General features: G+C 49.2%; 2 protein-coding genes across 2 annotated transcripts in view; both read right to left on the reverse strand.

Moving 5' to 3' along the window:
• SLC14A1 (solute carrier family 14 member 1 (Kidd blood group)) overlaps nucleotides 1-18,587 on the reverse strand; it is a 118,369-nt gene that overhangs the window by 52,965 nt on the left and 46,817 nt on the right. The gene's annotated exons all lie outside the window — the stretch shown is intronic.
• SLC14A2 (solute carrier family 14 member 2) overlaps nucleotides 195-18,587 on the reverse strand; it is a 453,812-nt gene continuing 435,419 nt past the window's right edge. Inside the window, exons 10-19 of the mRNA XM_081801317.1 lie at nucleotides 14,576-14,698; nucleotides 12,352-12,434; nucleotides 11,508-11,667; nucleotides 10,592-10,781; nucleotides 10,103-10,231; nucleotides 9,045-9,237; nucleotides 6,371-6,518; nucleotides 5,581-5,715; nucleotides 4,439-4,488; nucleotides 195-1,523 (exon numbers count right to left, since the gene is read on the reverse strand). Coding sequence (XP_081657443.1) covers nucleotides 1,323-1,523; nucleotides 4,439-4,488; nucleotides 5,581-5,715; nucleotides 6,371-6,518; nucleotides 9,045-9,237; nucleotides 10,103-10,231; nucleotides 10,592-10,781; nucleotides 11,508-11,667; nucleotides 12,352-12,434; nucleotides 14,576-14,698 — 1,412 coding nt within the window. The 3' untranslated portion in view covers nucleotides 195-1,322. The remainder of the gene's footprint in view (nucleotides 1,524-4,438; nucleotides 4,489-5,580; nucleotides 5,716-6,370; nucleotides 6,519-9,044; nucleotides 9,238-10,102; nucleotides 10,232-10,591; nucleotides 10,782-11,507; nucleotides 11,668-12,351; nucleotides 12,435-14,575; nucleotides 14,699-18,587) is intronic.

An 18,587-nucleotide genomic window follows, 5' to 3' on the forward strand; every position in this document is an offset into this window, starting at 1 on the left:
GGGGGGTGTCCCCTGAGGTGCTGGGGAAGGTTTATCCCTGTCCTGTGGAGGAAGGGTGGGAGGGCTGAGCCACGTGGCTTCCCACAGAGGGGTCCTGCGGGTTAGGAGCTCTATGCTGTAACCAGAGTAACTAAATAACAAGAGTTACTGGCCATTCAAGAGGGGCTGGGTTTGTAATTTGGGGATGCAAGACTAAAAGACTATGCCCTAAAAAGTAAGGTGTGTTGTTAATAACCCGTGCTTCTACTCAAAAAACAATGACCGTGGTCATTTCTATATAATTCTCTTTGTAAGTGAATCAGACCTTCTTCTGATGATTTGTAACCCATCCTCACCTCAGTCAGACACTGGCTTGACCATGAAAAACCCCTCAAATGGGCAATGTGTGAACAGGGTAGGTGAACCACATTTTAAGAAGACCCTGATACCATCTTGTGAACTTAACCATTTAATAAGAGAATGCTTATGAATACTATCAAAGAAAATACATTGGTTTAAAACATGATTTGAATGTTGAAAAAGATCAGTTTTCATCTTATGACATTTCCAGAAATATTTCTATTTTGTAAAGGAAGGCATGTTGGCATTTCCAGTGACTTTAGTTTCCTAACACCAAGTCTGGAGAGTATCTGCTTGTGACTCAAGAACAAATCTCAGAATATTAACGTTTTCCTGCCTCTTCTCCAGGGAAGCCCTCCATCTATTATTTACTCAAAGTAATTACTTGATGGTCATGCTGATTTCATCAGTTTATGGGAGAGAGAGAGAAGAATCAACACTTCTGATGTGGGAGAACTGTAGAGTCCCTCCCTGTCATGAAACTAGGAAGTCAAGGCTGAGAGCAGGGATGTGCTCACTCAAGATGGCAGGAGCTCACTAGAGGCAGGGCTGGGGCAGAACCATCCCATCACCCTCCAGGTTGATGCATGTTCCCTGGTACTGTGCACGGCTCCATGACATGCCTGAGTTGGAGGCCCATGTTACCAATCTCTGTCTCCTTCTTGATGAGTTCTTTTTAGGGATGTGACTTATTTTGCAGAGGAGGGCAAATCACCTCAAAGGGAGCTCTTCTGGAGTGAGCTATGGGTATGAAGTCTAAACTAACTGTATCTTTGATAAGTGTTGTACATCTTAGAAATGAGAGGTCCCTAAATGGTGACTACACACGTTTGTCCTTATGTGGGGGAATAACTAGGGTGTAGGCTTGCTTAAGGGGAAAATCGCAGAACAGACAGAAAGGGAGGTTGCATGGTCTTCAGCCTGGAGACCTGGACAACCTGCTGAAGGCTGAATGTACAGTGACATGTTTTGGAAAAGGCAGTCTAGGAGACATCATAGGCCTGGTACTTTGTTATGGTTGATGCTCTTCTGTTTTTCTCCTGGGATAAGTAGTAGATGCGGTTGGCCTCTGGGTAGGTGACTTTGCTGAGCGGAAGCTTATAGATGGCGGGGTTGTTGGTTGTTAGGAGCAGGAAGGTGAGCGCCGAGAGGCAGAAGGGCCAGGTGCATGGTGGCAGTCCAAACTGAGCAAGGGGCAAGGCGAAGACACAAGAGAAGCCTTGGTTATATCACATGCCTGTGTTTGTTTCATTAGCCTTTACCAACCCTATACAGCCCTGGGTAGAGGACAGGATGCTTCATGGGCAATGATAGGAATAATACTTAATTCTTGGCCAGTGTAATCCTGTCAGTGCTCTCTGCCTGCATTGCAACAGGTGGACACACATTCTTCATAATGCAGCCATTGAAACCCTATTACAATATGGCTTTATGTAGAAATCCTGTTTTGTCTTAGGCTGTCTGGCCAGGCTATACCTCCAACTCTAGGACCTATGACCATTGTCTGCCTTCTCCCATAGCCCCTGTTGAAGGAGTAGATTTGGCAGCCATTTTGTAGTTCACGATATTTCTCTGATCACAGCCGACTGGACCAGAGCAAGGCGCTTGACTCAAATGCAACTTCCACAGGCAGATGGCCTGGGAATTGGATCCCTCTTTTGAGAGTTTGAACTAAGAGAGACTGAGCTCTTGGTCTGAAAGGACTGGAGAGCCAAGCAGTGCTGAGTGGCCGCTGGGGGACTGTGTGCACTGCAGAGAGACACAGGGAGATAGAACAGACATTTGGAGAGAGGCAGAGACATGCTGTCCTTGTCCCAGGGCCTGGAAGTGGAGGGCAGCGACTTCTCTTCTTAAGGGCTCTCCCATTCCCAGCTCCCCTTCTCATGGTGTTGACCTGTTTTTTATTCCTTAAGATGCCCTGAGCCTTTTTGATATGCCTCCCCACTCTTACTTGAGACCACTTGAGTGGAGAGCTTGCTGACAAGGAGCCTTCAGACTCAACTATGAGGCAGACCAAATCATGTCCTCCTCACCTCCAACCTCATTTCATTATAAGCAGTAAAGACCTCAGGTAATACCATGTGCCCGTAATGTGTGTGTTCAAAGATGGTGCTGCTGGATGGGACTTGGGGAAGAACAATGGCAGCCAGAACCATGGCCATAAGATACTCAAGCATAATGAATTCCACCCAGTGAGTCTCCCCAAAGCCCTGCTCACACTACACAGTGTGTTTTGGGAAGCACCCCCTGGAGTCCCACAGTGGGAAAGGACGTCGGTCTAGAGTCCCACGGGCCCAGATCCACATCTCAGCTCCAACCACCTTGTTAAAGGCATTTCAATCGTCTGAGACCTATTTCCTCAGGAGTTAAGTAGGGATAACAGTGTTTACTCAGAGAGTTGGGGCCTCATGCGTACTAAGGACCCCATAAATAGCCCTCAGCACGTGGTCATGACCATGGAGTAGAGGGTGGCACTGTGGAAGACACGGGCCGTGATACGCATGCCGGTGAGAAAGCAGAGGAACACAGCTCCTAAGTGCTCTCGTCTGTGGAGGGCTTGAAGGGGCTCATAAATGTCACTCGACATTTTTGTATCCTGTGCCTCAAGGATATTAGAAATTCCTTCAGAGTGAGTAAATAGCCTGCACTTTTTCATATCCTTGAGAGTGATCAGCACAGTGTCTTAAACATCATAGGCACACAGAAAATAACCTTGATTTAGGAAAGAAAAAAAAGCCTAAATTGAGTGGTATAACCTCTAACTTCTCTGTACACAGAAGAAAGGGTCAATCATCCTGTAAGTGCCTGGGATCCTGTTTGGCATCTCTTCTAGTCCTTGCCCAAGGAAAGCACGTGACACCCAGTCACTGCCTGGACAGTCAGCTGTAAGGATGGGTACACGCAGGATGTGAAAGCCCGGAGCACAAGGAGCCACAGAGCCCATACTCCATGCTCTTGCTACCCGTCCGTGTTTCTGATGGCTGACGCTTCAGCCCCAGCTCTTATACCCCCCATGGTGGCGGCTTGCTCCCCTAGAGTTTCAGTCATTCAGCATTTCTTGAGCACCTGTTATGTGCTGGGTACTGCAATAGGAACTAGAGATAAAGATTAGAATATGACCGGGCCCTGGTTCTGAAGGAGCACACGGGCTGAAGGTGTTCGAGGAAGAATGTGTACGAGGCTCGTCACTACCGTACTCCAAGTGTTGCAGCAGAGGAACGTACACAGTTTGCTGGGGCCCAGGGGGAGATTAGTCCACTGGGGGACATGGGATGATATCAGGGAAGGCCAATTCTCTTGCCTAGAAAATTCTTTCCTAAGCTAAGTTCAACCTGCCCAATTTCACTAAGGGTGAAGAAGGGATTTAGGCAGGTGTGGGTAGAATGCCCACCTTCATCCCCATTTTCAGGACCACTGGGACTTTTCCTGGATGCTTTTATAAAATGGGCCCTTGAAACCTTATCCAAAAGGGGGAGGCATTGACTGTGGGCTGAGCCCCTAGCCCTCTGTGCTGGGCCATGTGCCCTAACCCTCTGCTGGGGCTGGCCACGCTCCTGACTCCGACACCTCCTCCCACCAGTGCTCAGACAAAGACGGGGTTCTTGGATGGCTGCATGTGCTCATAGCCACCAGCTCAGCCTTCTCTCAGGCATGGCTGCAGCTCGGTTCCCTGTCTTCCCTGAAGGCTTCCCTCAGGACCCCCTCAGCACCGAGTTGCCAAGGGATGAACAAAGATGTACACTGGCCCATAAACTAGTTGGGCAGTTGCTCTCTACACACACACACATTAGATAATAAAGATTTAAAACGGAATCTAGAGGATGAGGTGACAGAATTCAATTTACAAGATAATGCTCATCAAATTGTCCTTTTGTAAGAAGCTCCATGGGCCCAAGGCTAATGGGATCTGATTGGGCCAACAGTTGACACTGAAACTTTTGAGACCCAGCTCTTTCTGTCTGGCAGGTGCCAAGGCAGGCAGTGTGATTTGAGATGAGAGGGAAGAATTGGGGAAGGGTTCCCAGGGGAGAGGTTTGCACTGGCTTCGGGGAGCGGAAGGAACAGCAGGAAGGGAGTTGTGGCACGTTCTTAGACTCACCACGGAGAGCACGTTAGCCAGGGCGGCGCCCAGGTAGGCCGCGAACAGGGCTGCAAAGAGAACCAAGACACAGTCCAGTGAGTACTGGTGCCTCAAGCTCAGCCTGCACGTTATCCCCCCAGATATTTAGGCCACAAATGCTATCTGGCCAATTAAATAAAACTTGAGTTATGTTTCTATTACTTGACAGCTTTGAAATGTGTTAAATTCCAGGCAAATGCCAGCACAGCTAAGGCGGAAGATGAACTTTGTTAAAAAGGGCCAGAATGGAGCCGTTATGGTTCTCTTGGGTCCCACCACTTTGCATTCTAGCAAAGGAACACTTAGCAGCATAAACCATACATGAAAATTTTACTATATGGCCAAGGCCAAGTGGATCCCAGGACTCCCTGCTGGAATATTTCATCCCAAGTTATTAACAGAATATGGGTTTCCAGTGAGGAGCAGCAACCTGTAAGCTTGAGGAAGACCACATAGGCCCACTGCCTCGTCTTCCAGGCTCTGCCTGCAGAGGGATGGCCAGACTGGGCCACTGGGAAGAGCCAAGTGCCAGTAAGAGGTGAAGAGGCTCTGTGAAAATGAGCCAGTGGAATCGGGCTTTGCTTTTGAATCCTGTTTCTCAACTGAAAGCATCCTAATTGTCCCTAGGATATTAACAACAGCAAATCTTTATTAGAGAGTCACTGAGTACCCACACCCTTCAGCATTTCTACAACGTAAGCATTATTTGAAGGTCCTATGATTAGTGTTTGGGTGCTTAAGGTTAATTGCTGTAACTGATGTAAATCACCCAATTCTATATATAAAGATTAATTCGTGGAAGAGTTGCTCTGTCGGTTGGCTTCAATCACCAGTCAGGAGAGTGGCAATCACAGAGACAGCCCAGGAACAACAACCAAACAACCACCAGCTCAAAATTCTGTCTTCATGTGGCTGAGCTCTTTGTGTTCCATGAAAATAATTTTTACCGCATGAATCATTAAGCAACCATTCAAAAACAGTTTTAGATAAAAAGCCTTTTACGAAGCAAACAATCCTCCCATTTATCTGTGGAGGATCCACAGGGTTTTCAGTGCGGTTTTCCCTACAGGGACAGGCACGGGGGCGTGCAAGGGGCAAAGGGACGTGGTGGCGGTCCTTACCGCAGGCGACGGCCAGGACGTGCGTCTGCCAGGTCAGGACGTAGAACATGCCCCCTATGGCGATGCAGGCCAGCGTGCTGTTGAAGCCGCCCAGGCCGAAGTAGATGGAGTCCAAGGGCGTCGCGATAGTGAGGGCTACGAGAGAAGACAGGCATCGGCGTTGAGTTTGGCGGGGGCGGTCTCGTGGGGCTCTCCTGCCGGCCCCCAAAACCACCATAGTGCTCAAAGCCCAGACCAGCCATTCTCTTAGGCATTTATAAAAAAGAACTTCTGATCTTATTCAGTGAAAAAAATAACTAAAGGGAAGAAATGGCCATAGAGCCACATGAGTGCTAGTGGTGTAGCTGTTATGGTAGAAGAGAGCTTTTGGGGTAAGGACTCTGCAGCCTTTTGAAGCAGTCCAGAGAACTTCCCTCCCCTGCCAAGAAAGAGGACTTTTCCTTCTTCATTGATATCTTAATGTTCTCTACTGGAGTATCATCTCTCGAGATAAGACGTAAAACACAAACATGCCTGTAATTAACCTCTCTCAAACTTTAAATTTATACTAAGGTGTAAATGACTAACACCAAAGCCTTTCTGGAGGGCAGCTTTTGCTCACAGAAGCATGAGGGCACTGGCACCCGAAGTGGGGAAACAGGGTATAATGGAAGGAGCGAAAGTGGACGGGCATCAGCAGGGGTCGGGGGGCCACAGGTATTGAAGACACGTGTCACCATTTTCTTTGGAGCTGACTCCAGACACTAACATCCTTATGGCCCATTAGTAAGGGAGAAGTGATGAGACTAACCTGCTAACATCCCCACAGTGGAGCCGATCGCAGCGTGCAAGCAAATGAGAGGGGACGAGATGAACAGAGCTATGAGGAAAATGCCTCCAGTCCAGGGGTTGTCACAGCCGTAGACCTGGCCAATTCCTACGGGGATGGCTCTCAGAAGCTGTGGGGGCAAAGGATCACGTGCAGTTACAGAGGGAGACCAGAGACAACTGGAACCTTGGCTGGAAAAGATTTGTGCCAAAGTCTCTACCCTAACATTCTGCAGCAGGTTTCCAAGATATTTGTATCCAAATAGATGAACTCTGAAAGGAACACAAGCTTTTCTGTTTTAATCTTGAGTTCTTAGAACAATAGTTTAAGATGTTAAGTTTCCTTTATTTAGAAACGTGAGTGTAAGGCACTGAACCCCCACTGAAGAGAAACTAGAAACTTAAAATGAGGAGATGTCTGATCAAGGTTGGGGTTTAAAAACTCTCTTGTAACTTTTTTAAAAAAAACCCTAAAATTATGACTAGAAGCCTGAATATGCTATGAAAAAATGGTCTTTCGTGTTTCCAAGAGTAAAGTGTCTGGGCTGTGGTCATGTTAGTCTGGTCTGGGTGAGCAGTTGGACTCACAGAAGAGTCTCCGAGGAGGTAGTATGGTCTCTGCTCTTTTGGTTGATAAGCCAGTGAAATGGTGACCGACAGATGAGCACCCAGCTTGCGTCAGGCCTCCACGTAGCTCAGGGAAGCGGGGCCTGTCTGCCAATGTGAAGGGCTTGAGGAGGCAGGATCCACTGCCTGTGGGCGCTTGCACACGTGCTCTGGAGTTCAAGAGAAGCATCCTGGGCATGCAGCCTTCCCCAGCGACTGGGGTTGGTCCCATGGTTTGGAAGGTTGGCCAAAGGCCCTTGAGTTAGGAAAGTGCGTAAGGGAGTGGCCATGCAGGGTATACTGGGGTTCGTCTCACCCCTTGGGCAGTGAGCTGAGAAGAAGCAGAGTCCTGGGCCAGGGTATCTATATATTACAAGGAAGCAGCTCTTCTCTCAACCCATTGCCTTCCGAGAAGACTCTGCCCCTGGAGGTATGCGGAGACAGGAAGACATTGCAGGAGCCCGTGGGGTGGCTTAGTGGGCTAACCCTTCAGACTCAATCTCCTGTGACCCCAGGAACAGGGAACAGGGTGGGGGCTCTGGCATTACCATGTGGGTGCGGGCGGGCGGGTGGGAGAGCTCGACACAGAGGCAGTGGTCCTGGGCAGTGTAGTCCCAGCTGGTGACTCCATCTAGGGGGCCCTCCGGGGACCAGAGGGCAGAGGAACCCATGGGGCTTCAACACTGTTGGGAGTTTTAGACCCTCCTTCTGACATTTACTTGTTTCCCCAACACTCAAGGCTCTCATGAGTGGTCAAAAAGACAAAACATATTAGTCATTATCATAATCCATTTAACTGGCTAGAGTTACTTCTTAAAAGGCAACCACCAAAAACTGAATTTTTCTTTTCTGGAACTTTGGGGTTCTAAAGTATTTGTACGGGATTCCCTAATTGTTTTTCATTTCTACAAAATTCCTAGGTATCTTTTCCAATGAAAATGTGGCATGGAGAATGCATAATATCTTCAACTTGCCCTTTCTAACACCATCTCCCCATAGCCAGCCGGTTAGAGCAACTGTGCCTTCAAAACTGATTGGTGGGGTACATACCATGAAAGGGAAGCCTAAGGAGTGAGTTACCAACCTCTTCTCACATCTGGTTCACAAAGGTCCTCACACACACACACACACGCACACACACACAAGGATGAGGCCAACATGAATATTTCTCTTCCTAAATAATGTATTATTATTATTATTATTTCTCATCCTAAATAATGTTTCTTAGTGCAAATGCAGGGCCTTTCTACCATGCCGTCGTATTCTATGAAATGTTACAAGAAATGAGTCATTGTTATTTCTGAAAGTTCTTTCAACAAGCCCAAGTGGTTTCGTGGTTAGATGATGACTTGTCAATAGCAAAGTTCCAGAGCGAGCCCCAGACCATGGAGAGTAGTCTAGTGTAATGGAAAGCAGGAGAACCTCAGCTAAAACGTGTCTTATTAATTATCTTGGCAGACTTCCAGAGGCCAGCGTTATACACAAAATACTTGCAAAAAAATGTTAAAAGCTCTAATATCTAGACATTTCTTAACGGAGGAACACCTGTGCTTTATGGTGTGACCATGCCTCAGAGAGCGAATGCAACCCATTCTGGAGGTTGCAACAAGAGACTTCGTTAGCCCACAGGTGGTCTTGTAATGTGTATGTCTTTAGTGATTCAGTGAGACTGATGGAAGAAAATATACAGTGTAAGCTGGAGGAAAACTGGAGAAAAGCATCAAAAAGATTTTTTTCCAAAAGGAAAAAGGAAAGAACCCAGGTGTAGCAGTAGGAGGTCAGAGTGCTAATCTCGACTCCGCTCTTCACTGATTAGGTGTGTGACCTCAGGCCTCAGTTTCTTCCTCTGTGCTAGGACAGCGTGGGACCAAAAATGGTCCTGTTAGCTCTTACGGAGAGGCAGGAAAAGGATGGTGGCTAAAGAGAGACTGCATGCCGAGTGCCTCACACTGTGCGGTTGTTAATAGGCATTACCCATGGAGGCTGCAGTAAATGCCACATTAACATGGCGTTCGGACAGACGCTGCCCTTCTGCCTTCCCAGACACTTACCAAGGGCACTTGGACCTCTGACCAGGTGATGTTGGGTGTGGAGGATGCAGGCTGCAGCAGCGTAGTGGGGAAGAAGAGGTTGTAGTGGCCGGTGGCTGCCAGGTAGAGGGTCACGGCTATGTTGAAGGGCAGCGTGAAGACCGGGAGGTCCCACTTGCTGAAGATGGTCCCCAGGGCACTGGAGAGGATGGGGCTGTGGCAGAAGCACAGGAGACTGTTCAAGAAGTTCAGGCCCTGATACTAGGCTGAACAGGAGCACTTTCCCAAGGAAAAGCAGCCTGCTGGGTATGTTCTCTGAGCCTGACTGGCCCCTGAGCACATCTTCCCATGGCCTCCTCCCTGGGCCTGGTGCGGTGATAGGGTAGACGCCCAGGCTCAGCTTTAGAGAGAGGGCTTTCTGGGGGAAGACCTAAGGCAAAGAGTTATAGAAACTCCTTGAAAAGTCATGCAGCTCCATGCTCAGGCATGAGGAGAGTGGGGGAGTGACAGGAGCTGAATTGTAGTCCTTCCTTCCTTCCTTCCACAAATGTTTGTTGAGCAGCTGAGAGCACCAAGCCTCCTGCCCAGAATGCCCCATGGCTGATTTCTGGAGGGGAAGGGGAGCTGAGCCCTGACCCTCTAAGGGCTCTGCTCAGTGGCTGGTCCTTCAGCCTGCACTAGGAGGTTGTTCCAGGCTTGTCAGGGGTCCCGAGGATGGGGGAAAGCTGGGTGGGGGGCAGCAGGAGGATGAGAAGGTTTCTAGAAATGGATAGGATGCTGTGGTATGGCTCTTCACCTATATATGGGCCTCAGTTCCTTTCTCTGTGCTCTGGCTGAGTAGGACCAGAAACCCTTTTAGATCTTACAAAAAGAAGAGTGGAGGCTGGTAGGTACTGAGATATTGTCCACAGATAGCCTAGCATGGGTCTGTCACTGTATGACATTAATAATTATTTCCAGTGGATGCTTCTGATGTGCGAAGTCCATGCCCCCTTGAAGTTGAGTTTAGACAGACAGGGAGCCGAGGTGGAAAGGTTGGCAGCCCTTGACTGCACCCGCAGCCTCAGGAGAAAACTTACCACGACATGGACATCATGATGACGGGGAGCAGAAGCCACCAGTAATAGTTGCCTTTGTCTGAGAACACGGCCATCAGCAGCCCCACCAGCACCCCGTTGTAGCCGTGGAGTCCTGCCGCGATGGCCGACCTGGAGGGATGGAGGAGGGCTGGGGTAGCAGGGTCCCCCAGGGCCTCGGGAGGGGCACTACCTTCTTGGCTTCCCTTCTGACCCAGATTTTTCTCAGCTGGGGGCCCGACTGCACACACCTTCCAGCAGATGGCCCCACTGGGAATGGGAAGGGAAGACATCAGCCCTTCACGTTCCCCTGGGCGATGTGGAGCTGTTACCAAATGATGAGGGAGTGACTGTTGTTAGTTATTAGTGTCCTTAGTCTGAACAGTGTCTGAGCTTGGAGGCCAGCAGCAAGGCGATGGGAAGGTGGCATAGGGTCCCTGCAGGAAGCAACCTCTGGCTTCATGCTTGGGCCCTGGGTCTCCTGGAATTTACCTGTCCTGGCTCAGGATGAGGGCTGTCAAAGTGGACACAACAGTGCCCAAGCAGCCCGAGATGGCCCACCAGGGGTTCTGGACGAAGAGGCCAAGCACAATGAGGATGCCGCTGAGGGGGTTGTTCACAAACATCACCTGCGACGTGCCCCGCAGGACCCAGTCGAGGAACTGGAACACTGGGGATTTGTCTGAAATGGAACCAGGGCAGCGAGTCAATGTTCAGGTGTGCCGGTCCTGTGTGGGACTCAGGTGGGTGGGTGGAAGGTGCGGGAAGCTCCGCGTCCAAAGTGGGTTCGCAGGGCCCTACTGTCACCTGCCACAGAGGGGGATAAACCAGGAACCCAAGAGGGCATTTGATGGTCCAGAAAACTCTTCAGACCCATCGCCAGCTGGTTGTGGTCTTTACATTGTTTTTCAAGCAGTGGGGATAAGGTACCCTGAGCTATCTGTCCCCCTGTGAGAGCAGCATGAATTTTCAAGAAGATACATCCAAAAAGAAAATTCTCTTGCTGCACAGAGGGTGTCAAAGCCATGGCCTGGGCTCTGGGAGGATTGCAAGAGAGAACTTACTTTCTAGTAGACATAGTTCTCCCAAGAGTCATCCATAGGACGGGCTTTTTTTTTTTTTTTGGAATGGTGACTCTAAAATCCCAGGCCTAAATGCCCGATGGGATATGTGTGAGAGCAAGGCTGCTCGGTTTGGAAATGAGGGCTCGCACGCTGACACGTATTGTATTCACCTCCCAAGAGTCTGCATGTCTGCCGTCACAGCAAAACTCCTATTCCTTCTGAGCGACCATAGAAACGGTACTCAGTCTAATCTACCAAGAACTGCGGCACATGGTGCCTGCTGGGGACGCTTGGAAGTGACACTCTAGGGGCAGGGTCAAGGGCTTCACTCGCAGGACCTTTACCTTTAAGCCCCTCGCCGCACTCCTTCATCTCCCCTGTGATGTAACTGAGGGCTCTGCTGACCCTCTTCCCGTGGGCAGTCAGGTGACTCTGAATCCAGGAAGCCATGGAAGTGTTCGCTCCCGCTTTTATCTCAGCGCTGTCCTCCATGGTGTCCAGATCCTGTCCAGGGGCAAGACAAGGAGCTCCCACACCCTGCGCTTCCCACGCTGAGAAGCCACATTTGTGCTAGCTCAGGGACCAAGTTAACGTTTTCATTTGGTATTGAGAAATACCTTTTGTCTTGTCTGACGTGTTACCTCATTGACTATGGGCAACAACCTTGCAGTACAAGACACCGTATTTATCCTCATCCTGGGGATGAGGGCTCCAGCACGGATGGAGGGTTCTCACTGGCAAAGGTCAAGGTCAAACAGTAGAATTGATATTTAGCCACAGATCTTTAGACTCTTTATTTCAACCATGACTACCTCTATACCGCACTCTTTCCAGAAGAAATTATTCCCCACCCCCAGCATGTCTCGTCTTTAAAATTTAACTGTCCATAAAATTAAACACGTAAATATTCTGTGTTTGAAAATTGGCACCAGCTTGTTTCCTAAATGCTTGAATGCCAGATTTAGAGGAAGACAGATAATAACTAATTCAAATAAAAGGAATATGAAATTTTATAAAGTAGACTATGAAAAATAGGCATTTTTATCCCAGGTAATTATGTTTCTGGATATATGAATTCAAGCAAAGTTTGCCTATATCAGAGGGTGTCTTTTCTGGACGTCCGCTCCCTAATCTGCCACAGGCTCTGTGGCTCAGGACATTGCCTGATTCGGGCCACTTGTGACTCACCAGCAGCTCAACCGCAGGCTTCCGGTACTGATAGGGAGAAGGGTCTTTGGTTTGTCTCTCCTGGTGGTCGCCTTTTCCAAACACTGGAGTTGAAGGAAAGCACATCATCAATTAGGACAGCTCTACCCAGGCACATTAGCAGCAAATTTCTTGCAGTTGAGTTGATATATTCAATATTTCCTATTCCACTTGAGGAAGCCCAGAACTGCAATGTCTTGCAGCTGGAAGGCACCTTTTAATTTTTATTGGTCAAGAACCCATTTGGACTCTCACTTTGGGTAAAAAATGTACATCCACATGTAAACAGGACATTTTACAGGAATTTAGGGAGTTCAGAGACTCGACTGACCTTTAGTGAAGAGCCTCTGATTTAGCTCAATCCCTCTATTTTTTAGATGAAGAAATAGTGCCTTGGCCGTGATCCCCAAATCTAGGGTTCTTTCTCTGCACAAACTTGTAAGTGTACAAAGAAAGGAAAACTTGGACGTTATTTCTCCTAAAGTATTAAGCTGCCTGAGCCATGTAAGGTCTGGGTTTGAATTTGACTGTGACTTCAACTGGATGACTGCAGGCTGTTCTGGTCTCTTGTTTTGGACATATATCTGGGAATTTCAGGTATTTAAGCTGCAACTGCTGGTTGGATTAAGACGAGTGATGTCCACGTCATTCCTTGAAACAGATTTTGGCATGATCTTGTAATTCTAGAAAACTCTTGTAACGTTGCTGTAAACATATTTTTCTTATTACCAGATCATTTATTTTTAAAGATGACCAATTTTAGTAGGGTTTTATGCATCCTAAAAGAACTTTGGAAGTTTCGGTCTTGGTGCTTTGGTTCCCTCTCGTGGTCAAGTTTGAGGATGGCAGGCTGGGCTCTGAACACCCAGTATTTTCAGACTGAATTGGCTCTTGCCACGGCATTCATGAGCTTGCAGGATACCTAAGATGCATCAGTGGCAACAACAGCACCTGAATGGCACAAAAACGTCCATTTTTGAAGGGACAGGGGCTGCAAATACCAGTATGGTTGGGAAGTTACACTATGCAGGAAAAATTAATTTTGGAAGATTTGAAAGAAAGAGTAGGAGCAAAGATTCCTCTAGATGTTGAGGCCAGTGTGCGTGGCGTCCTGATGGAGCCGTTTCCTGTGCGTGAAGCTGCCCCGGGTCTGCTGTTGAGCAGTTCCACTGATCCACGTCCCAGGCTCCTTTGCACTCCCTGAAAGGGCCTCCTTACCCCCAGCCCCCAACCCCTGGGACGAAGGACGTTTGGAAGGGGATTGTTAACCTTTTGAGGAAAGCCACACTTTCTTCTTGCCATGCTGGTGGCCTCTGTCAAATACAAACCCCTGGGCCAGATGTCTCATCGCCCTTTCCACCTTCACCTCCACTGTGTTTTCCCACAGCCCCCAGGCCCGTTTCTTTGGGTCGGCCACTTTTGGTGAGAAACAATGAAGCTTAGATGAACTGGAGCAAGAATGTCACGAACACATCTTCTGGGAAGCATGTGATGTTGTAAAAAGGACACTAACCAGTCCTCCCCCTGCCCCTTGTCCCTTGCCAGCTGTGTGACTCGGTTCCCCTCCCCCGGACTTGAGGGGCAGAATTAGATTACCCCTCTGCTCTGGCTCTTCACGTGGCTACTTTTGCATCTGATTGGGGAGGAAGGAGGACTCCTCTTGCGTCCCTCCCCGTGCCCCTGACTCCTCCCTGGCTTCCCCACCTGCTCATTTTTGGCTGCCCCTCTTGGCCTGTGGGAGTCCCCTCCCTTCCATGGTTCTCCTGCTCTTTCCTTGGCCTTGACATCTTGACCACCACCGTAGGCGATAACTTTCACCTCTCGACTTGTAAATGGACCGGTGGTTTGTGGCTTGGCAAAAATTAGAATCTCATGGGGAGCTTTGGAAGATCCTTATGCCCACCCAGGCTTCTCCCCAGATGAATTAGATTAGTGTCTCCAGGGATGGGATGCAGGTGATTCCAATATGCAGTCAAATTGGAGACCTCCTGAGTCGGCTGCCTGTCCCAGCTCCAGTATCCCCCCACCTGCACCCCCCGGAGGGTCCAGACAACGGGGCCATGGCTGTGGTCAGAGGTTGGGTGTGATAAAAATGAGCCTGGCCCGCGTGGCTCTGCCTACTGCCCTATGAAGTAGGTACTGCTACTGTCCCCATTCTAGAGATGAGTCAATTGAGGTCCCGAGAGTGAAGGGGAGCAGCACGCACCTTTGCTCCTCCTCCGAATGGATGACCACTCGATGTGGAACACGCTCCTGGGCTTGGGGGGCACGGCCTCCGAGCCCTCATCGGCCTTGGGGCTTGCTGTGGCTGGCTGCTCCCTACTGCCACCTAGGCCGGGGACAAAGCAAGACAGGTTAGTGTCCGCCCGGGTCCGCACCTGGTGAGAGCCAAGCAGCGGGGGCGGGGGGGAGGAATGTCACGTGCAGAAGCTGGAAAGGCAGGAGCGGTGGCTCGGAAGCTGCAGGTAGGAATCACATCTGTGTCGCTGTCGAGCCTCCAGCTTCTCCATTCCCCCCGTTAAAACGTGTGCTTCCTTTCCCCGCAGAAACCTCGTCATAGACACGGATACATGTCAAGAGACAGATGAGCCAGTCTGCCCTATTTCTCTAGTGGGGAACTACCCGAAGATCTGGAGGAGACCCCTGATCCCGTGCTTCAGAGACACCTGGAACATCAGCCTGCCCTCGGACACCTTGGCAGACAGGTTTTGTGCAGGGGAACGAGGCCTGAGGGGGTAGCATGCATCGTCCGACACAGCAGGGCATTCTGCCGGAACGCCAATCCCAAGTGCTCATCTGCCAGGCTGGAAGGGCACCTCTGCTGGCCCGCTGCTTCTCGTTTCTCACATGCCGAGTGTCAGCTACCCCAGCCACCCCCCGCCGGGCACAGCAATATTCTGACCTTAGCCTCCTAGACTGAGAATTGCACGAAATTACAAGATCACAGTCTATCTCCTGTGTCCCGAAAAATCAACTGAGTCATACAGCTCATGAATCACGGCACAGCCCGGAGTTGCTCCCAGGTCTCCTGACATCCAATCAGAGGCTCTGGAAATGGCGGCAGGAGGCCTGGCCCACCTTCCATGCCCTGGCCCTTCACTGTTAGCACCCCAGATTCTGCTACCTGCTCAGGGCCCAGGAAAGTGGGGGCCGGGCCCATATTACTGTATGTTCCTGGGGTTGATGTCCCAGCCACAAAAAACAAAAGCAAAAGTATCTTTCTTTCCCTTGAACGCTGTTTTTGGTCTTTCTTTGGGGAGGTGGCACCAAATAGGGTCTGACACGGGGTTGGTCCCGGCTCTCCCGTGGGTATGACTGAAGTGGGGGGCACTACCTGGAGGGCAGTGGCCCCACCCGACGTGCCGGCCAATGGCTGAGAAGGTAAAGTGGGAGCAGATGCCACCAAGAACTGGAGATAAGGCCACAAATTTCCCGAGGCGGTGAAAATACTTAAAAGCTAAGATGAGAGCCGTTTATCACTACCTTTGGGACAGATGCTCAAGACTTTCCTAATGGATAAAGGCGATTTCAAGAATATCCTGAATACATCTTTCAAATGTTCTAGAAATAAATGTTCCATCGGTGTGGTGGGGAAGCAAGAAAGCAGCAGTAACCCTGGCCAAGAACCAGAGTCATTCATCTCCACATGCTGTTTTCACTGACGCTTCCCCACTGCATGCATGGCTCTCAGAAATATACAGACGCCCGTCGGCAGCCCTTGTGAACTCCATCTATGGAACGATGGCAGTTATTTTGGAGGGACACCCTCCGTTTCTTCCTCATGTTGTTATGAAGATGAGACAATGCTTGCAAGAGGCTCTGGAAAATAATTTTGCAGCACTCACATGTCAGATCCCTTTCCGGTGAGGCCACTGCCCTCGGATGGCTGCAGGCAGGAGGGCAGGAGGACTCCCTGTCCCAGTGCACACCTGGCATTTTACACCAGCCCGCACTGACTCTTGCCAAGTGTCAATTATGTGTTCTTGTCTGTCACCTCCACAGGATGGTGAAGCCCTCGGCGGCCCGGGTTATACCCGATTACCTTGGTTTCCCCAGCACCCGGCATAAGCCTGGTATTCTTTTTTTTTTTTTTTTTTAAGATTTTATTTATTTATTTAACAGAGAGAGATACAGCAAGAGAGGGAACACAAGCAGGGGGAGTGGGAGAGGGAGAAGCAGGCTCCCTGCAGAGCAGGGAGCCCGATGTGGGACTCGATCCCAAGGACCCTGGGATCATGACCTGAGCCAAAGGCAGACGCTTAACCGACTGAGCCACCCAGGCGCCCTAAGCCCGGTATTCTGTAGGCACTTGGAAGTATTTGCTGAATAAATTAATGAGGGATAATTATACTACACATTTTAGTTTCTGAATGCTATAAGGAACAATCATTGGCTATTGCAGGATTTGAGCTATTTTTAAGAATAATACATCTCATTGTCATTGTTAAATACTTGATAAATATTGAAATAAAGGTGAGAGCCTTTCATTGGTTGACAAAGGTAATGGCTGAGTCGAGTAGGGTTTTGCAGCTTACAGGATAAGAGCTGATTATTTTCAGTGGCACTTGGATAAAAGAAAGGAAGTTTACAGATGGTCATACAATGCTTGACCATCTGTGACCAACCAACCAGAAACCCAGGAATCCTGCGAGGGTGGCTGGGAGAACTCAGTTAAGGAGACAGGAGAACAGACCACTGAAGACAGAGATCATGCTCCATGGGCTATGGGAAACCATATATTACGTAGTCCATTCTGGGTGGCCACAAATCCCTAAGCGCTTCAGAGGTGGGGCTGGGTGTTCTACAGCCCAAGAATAATTTTGTTCATAATAACTTACTTTTTGGGGTTCTTTCAACTTTTCTCCCCCTAACATCATGGCACACATGGAAAATAGTGTGTGGCATGGTGCAGTGAACAGATAATGCTGTTTATGGCCAGAGGGCCTGCCCCCATGGACTTGGGGCCCACCAGGCCCACCTGGGTCCTTAGAGGGCCAGTGGGGGCTCTGTGGGCCCAGCGTGGCATGAGCTGTGGCCCACGATTGGAAAGCTCAGTCCTTGATAGCCCGTGGGTAAACCTTAGTGGCTGAGTAACTCCTTGGCCTGCCCGCCTGGTGAAGGAGTCATGGCTCTCCTTCCCTGAAGAGCCTTATTGAGTGTCCCAGTGCATGTGGCTTCCCACTGCCATTTCAGGGGTATGGCCCTTGCCCTTGAGGACTGCCACCATCCTGTGTTTTTATAGGCAGGGGTCCAGCAGCACCTTCCTCCCGTTGACTCACAGAAAGAAAGCACAATTATGAAGCATGGTATCTGTTCAGAAACGCGGCTCCTGGAGAGTAGTGCCCCATAGTACTTCTGCCTTTACTGACGTTGAATGTCCAGAAAACATCAGCCATTCAAATACCAGGGTTAAAAAAGATTTTGTAGAGGACCCGACCTGTCAAATACAATTTTGAAACCTAGTGCATTTTCTTTGAGAGGAACTAAACAAACCCGAACCATGTATGACATCGTTCAGAAGAGGAAAACTGATCTAGTCCATCTTACTGAAAATCAATCTTTATTTGGACAGGCCCATGCCTAAATTCTTTCTATAAGTTTTCTTTCTCAGATTTTGAACAGATGTTACTGTCTCTTGCAGGTGGATCGATGCCATCCATACATTGCTTGCAATGTTCAACATATGGAGCATCTGGAACCCATCATTAAGACCCATTTGTCACCCCTCCCCAAAACAAGAGTTACCTCCCCCAAACCCCACTCCAAACCACCTGTGTATCATTACATCTGTGACACCCAATAAAAGGCCAAGGAAAGTTGTGGGCCATTGTACGCCAGCTTATTCTCTGGTAGCCATGTTTCTATATTCCTTTTCCTTACCTCCTCTTCCCCGCCCCCTTCCTCTCCATTATCTATGGCAAACATAGCTAATTAGTGATAGCACTCTCTCCCAGTAAGTTCCAAAACAGCCTCAGACTCCTTCTTAACACAATGCTCAGACAACCAATACGAATTAGAGTTGGCACTTGAAAGTAAACTTACTCCCCTCTCCCCCAGCCTTAAAGGAAGGTGTAGATACTGTACAAGTATCTATGTCTTGAGAGAAGGGGTGTATCAAGGCCAGGGTGTTGCTATCCAGGAGATGCCTGGCCACAGGCCCTTTCAAGCCTCACAGGACAGCCTTCCCTCAGCAATTCACCAAACCTCACATCCTTTGG

Source organism: Leptonychotes weddellii, chromosome 13 (assembly GCF_054177405.1).
Source record: "Leptonychotes weddellii isolate Sample4059 chromosome 13, ASM5417740v2, whole genome shotgun sequence".
Classification (NCBI taxonomy): Eukaryota; Metazoa; Chordata; class Mammalia; order Carnivora; family Phocidae; genus Leptonychotes; species Leptonychotes weddellii.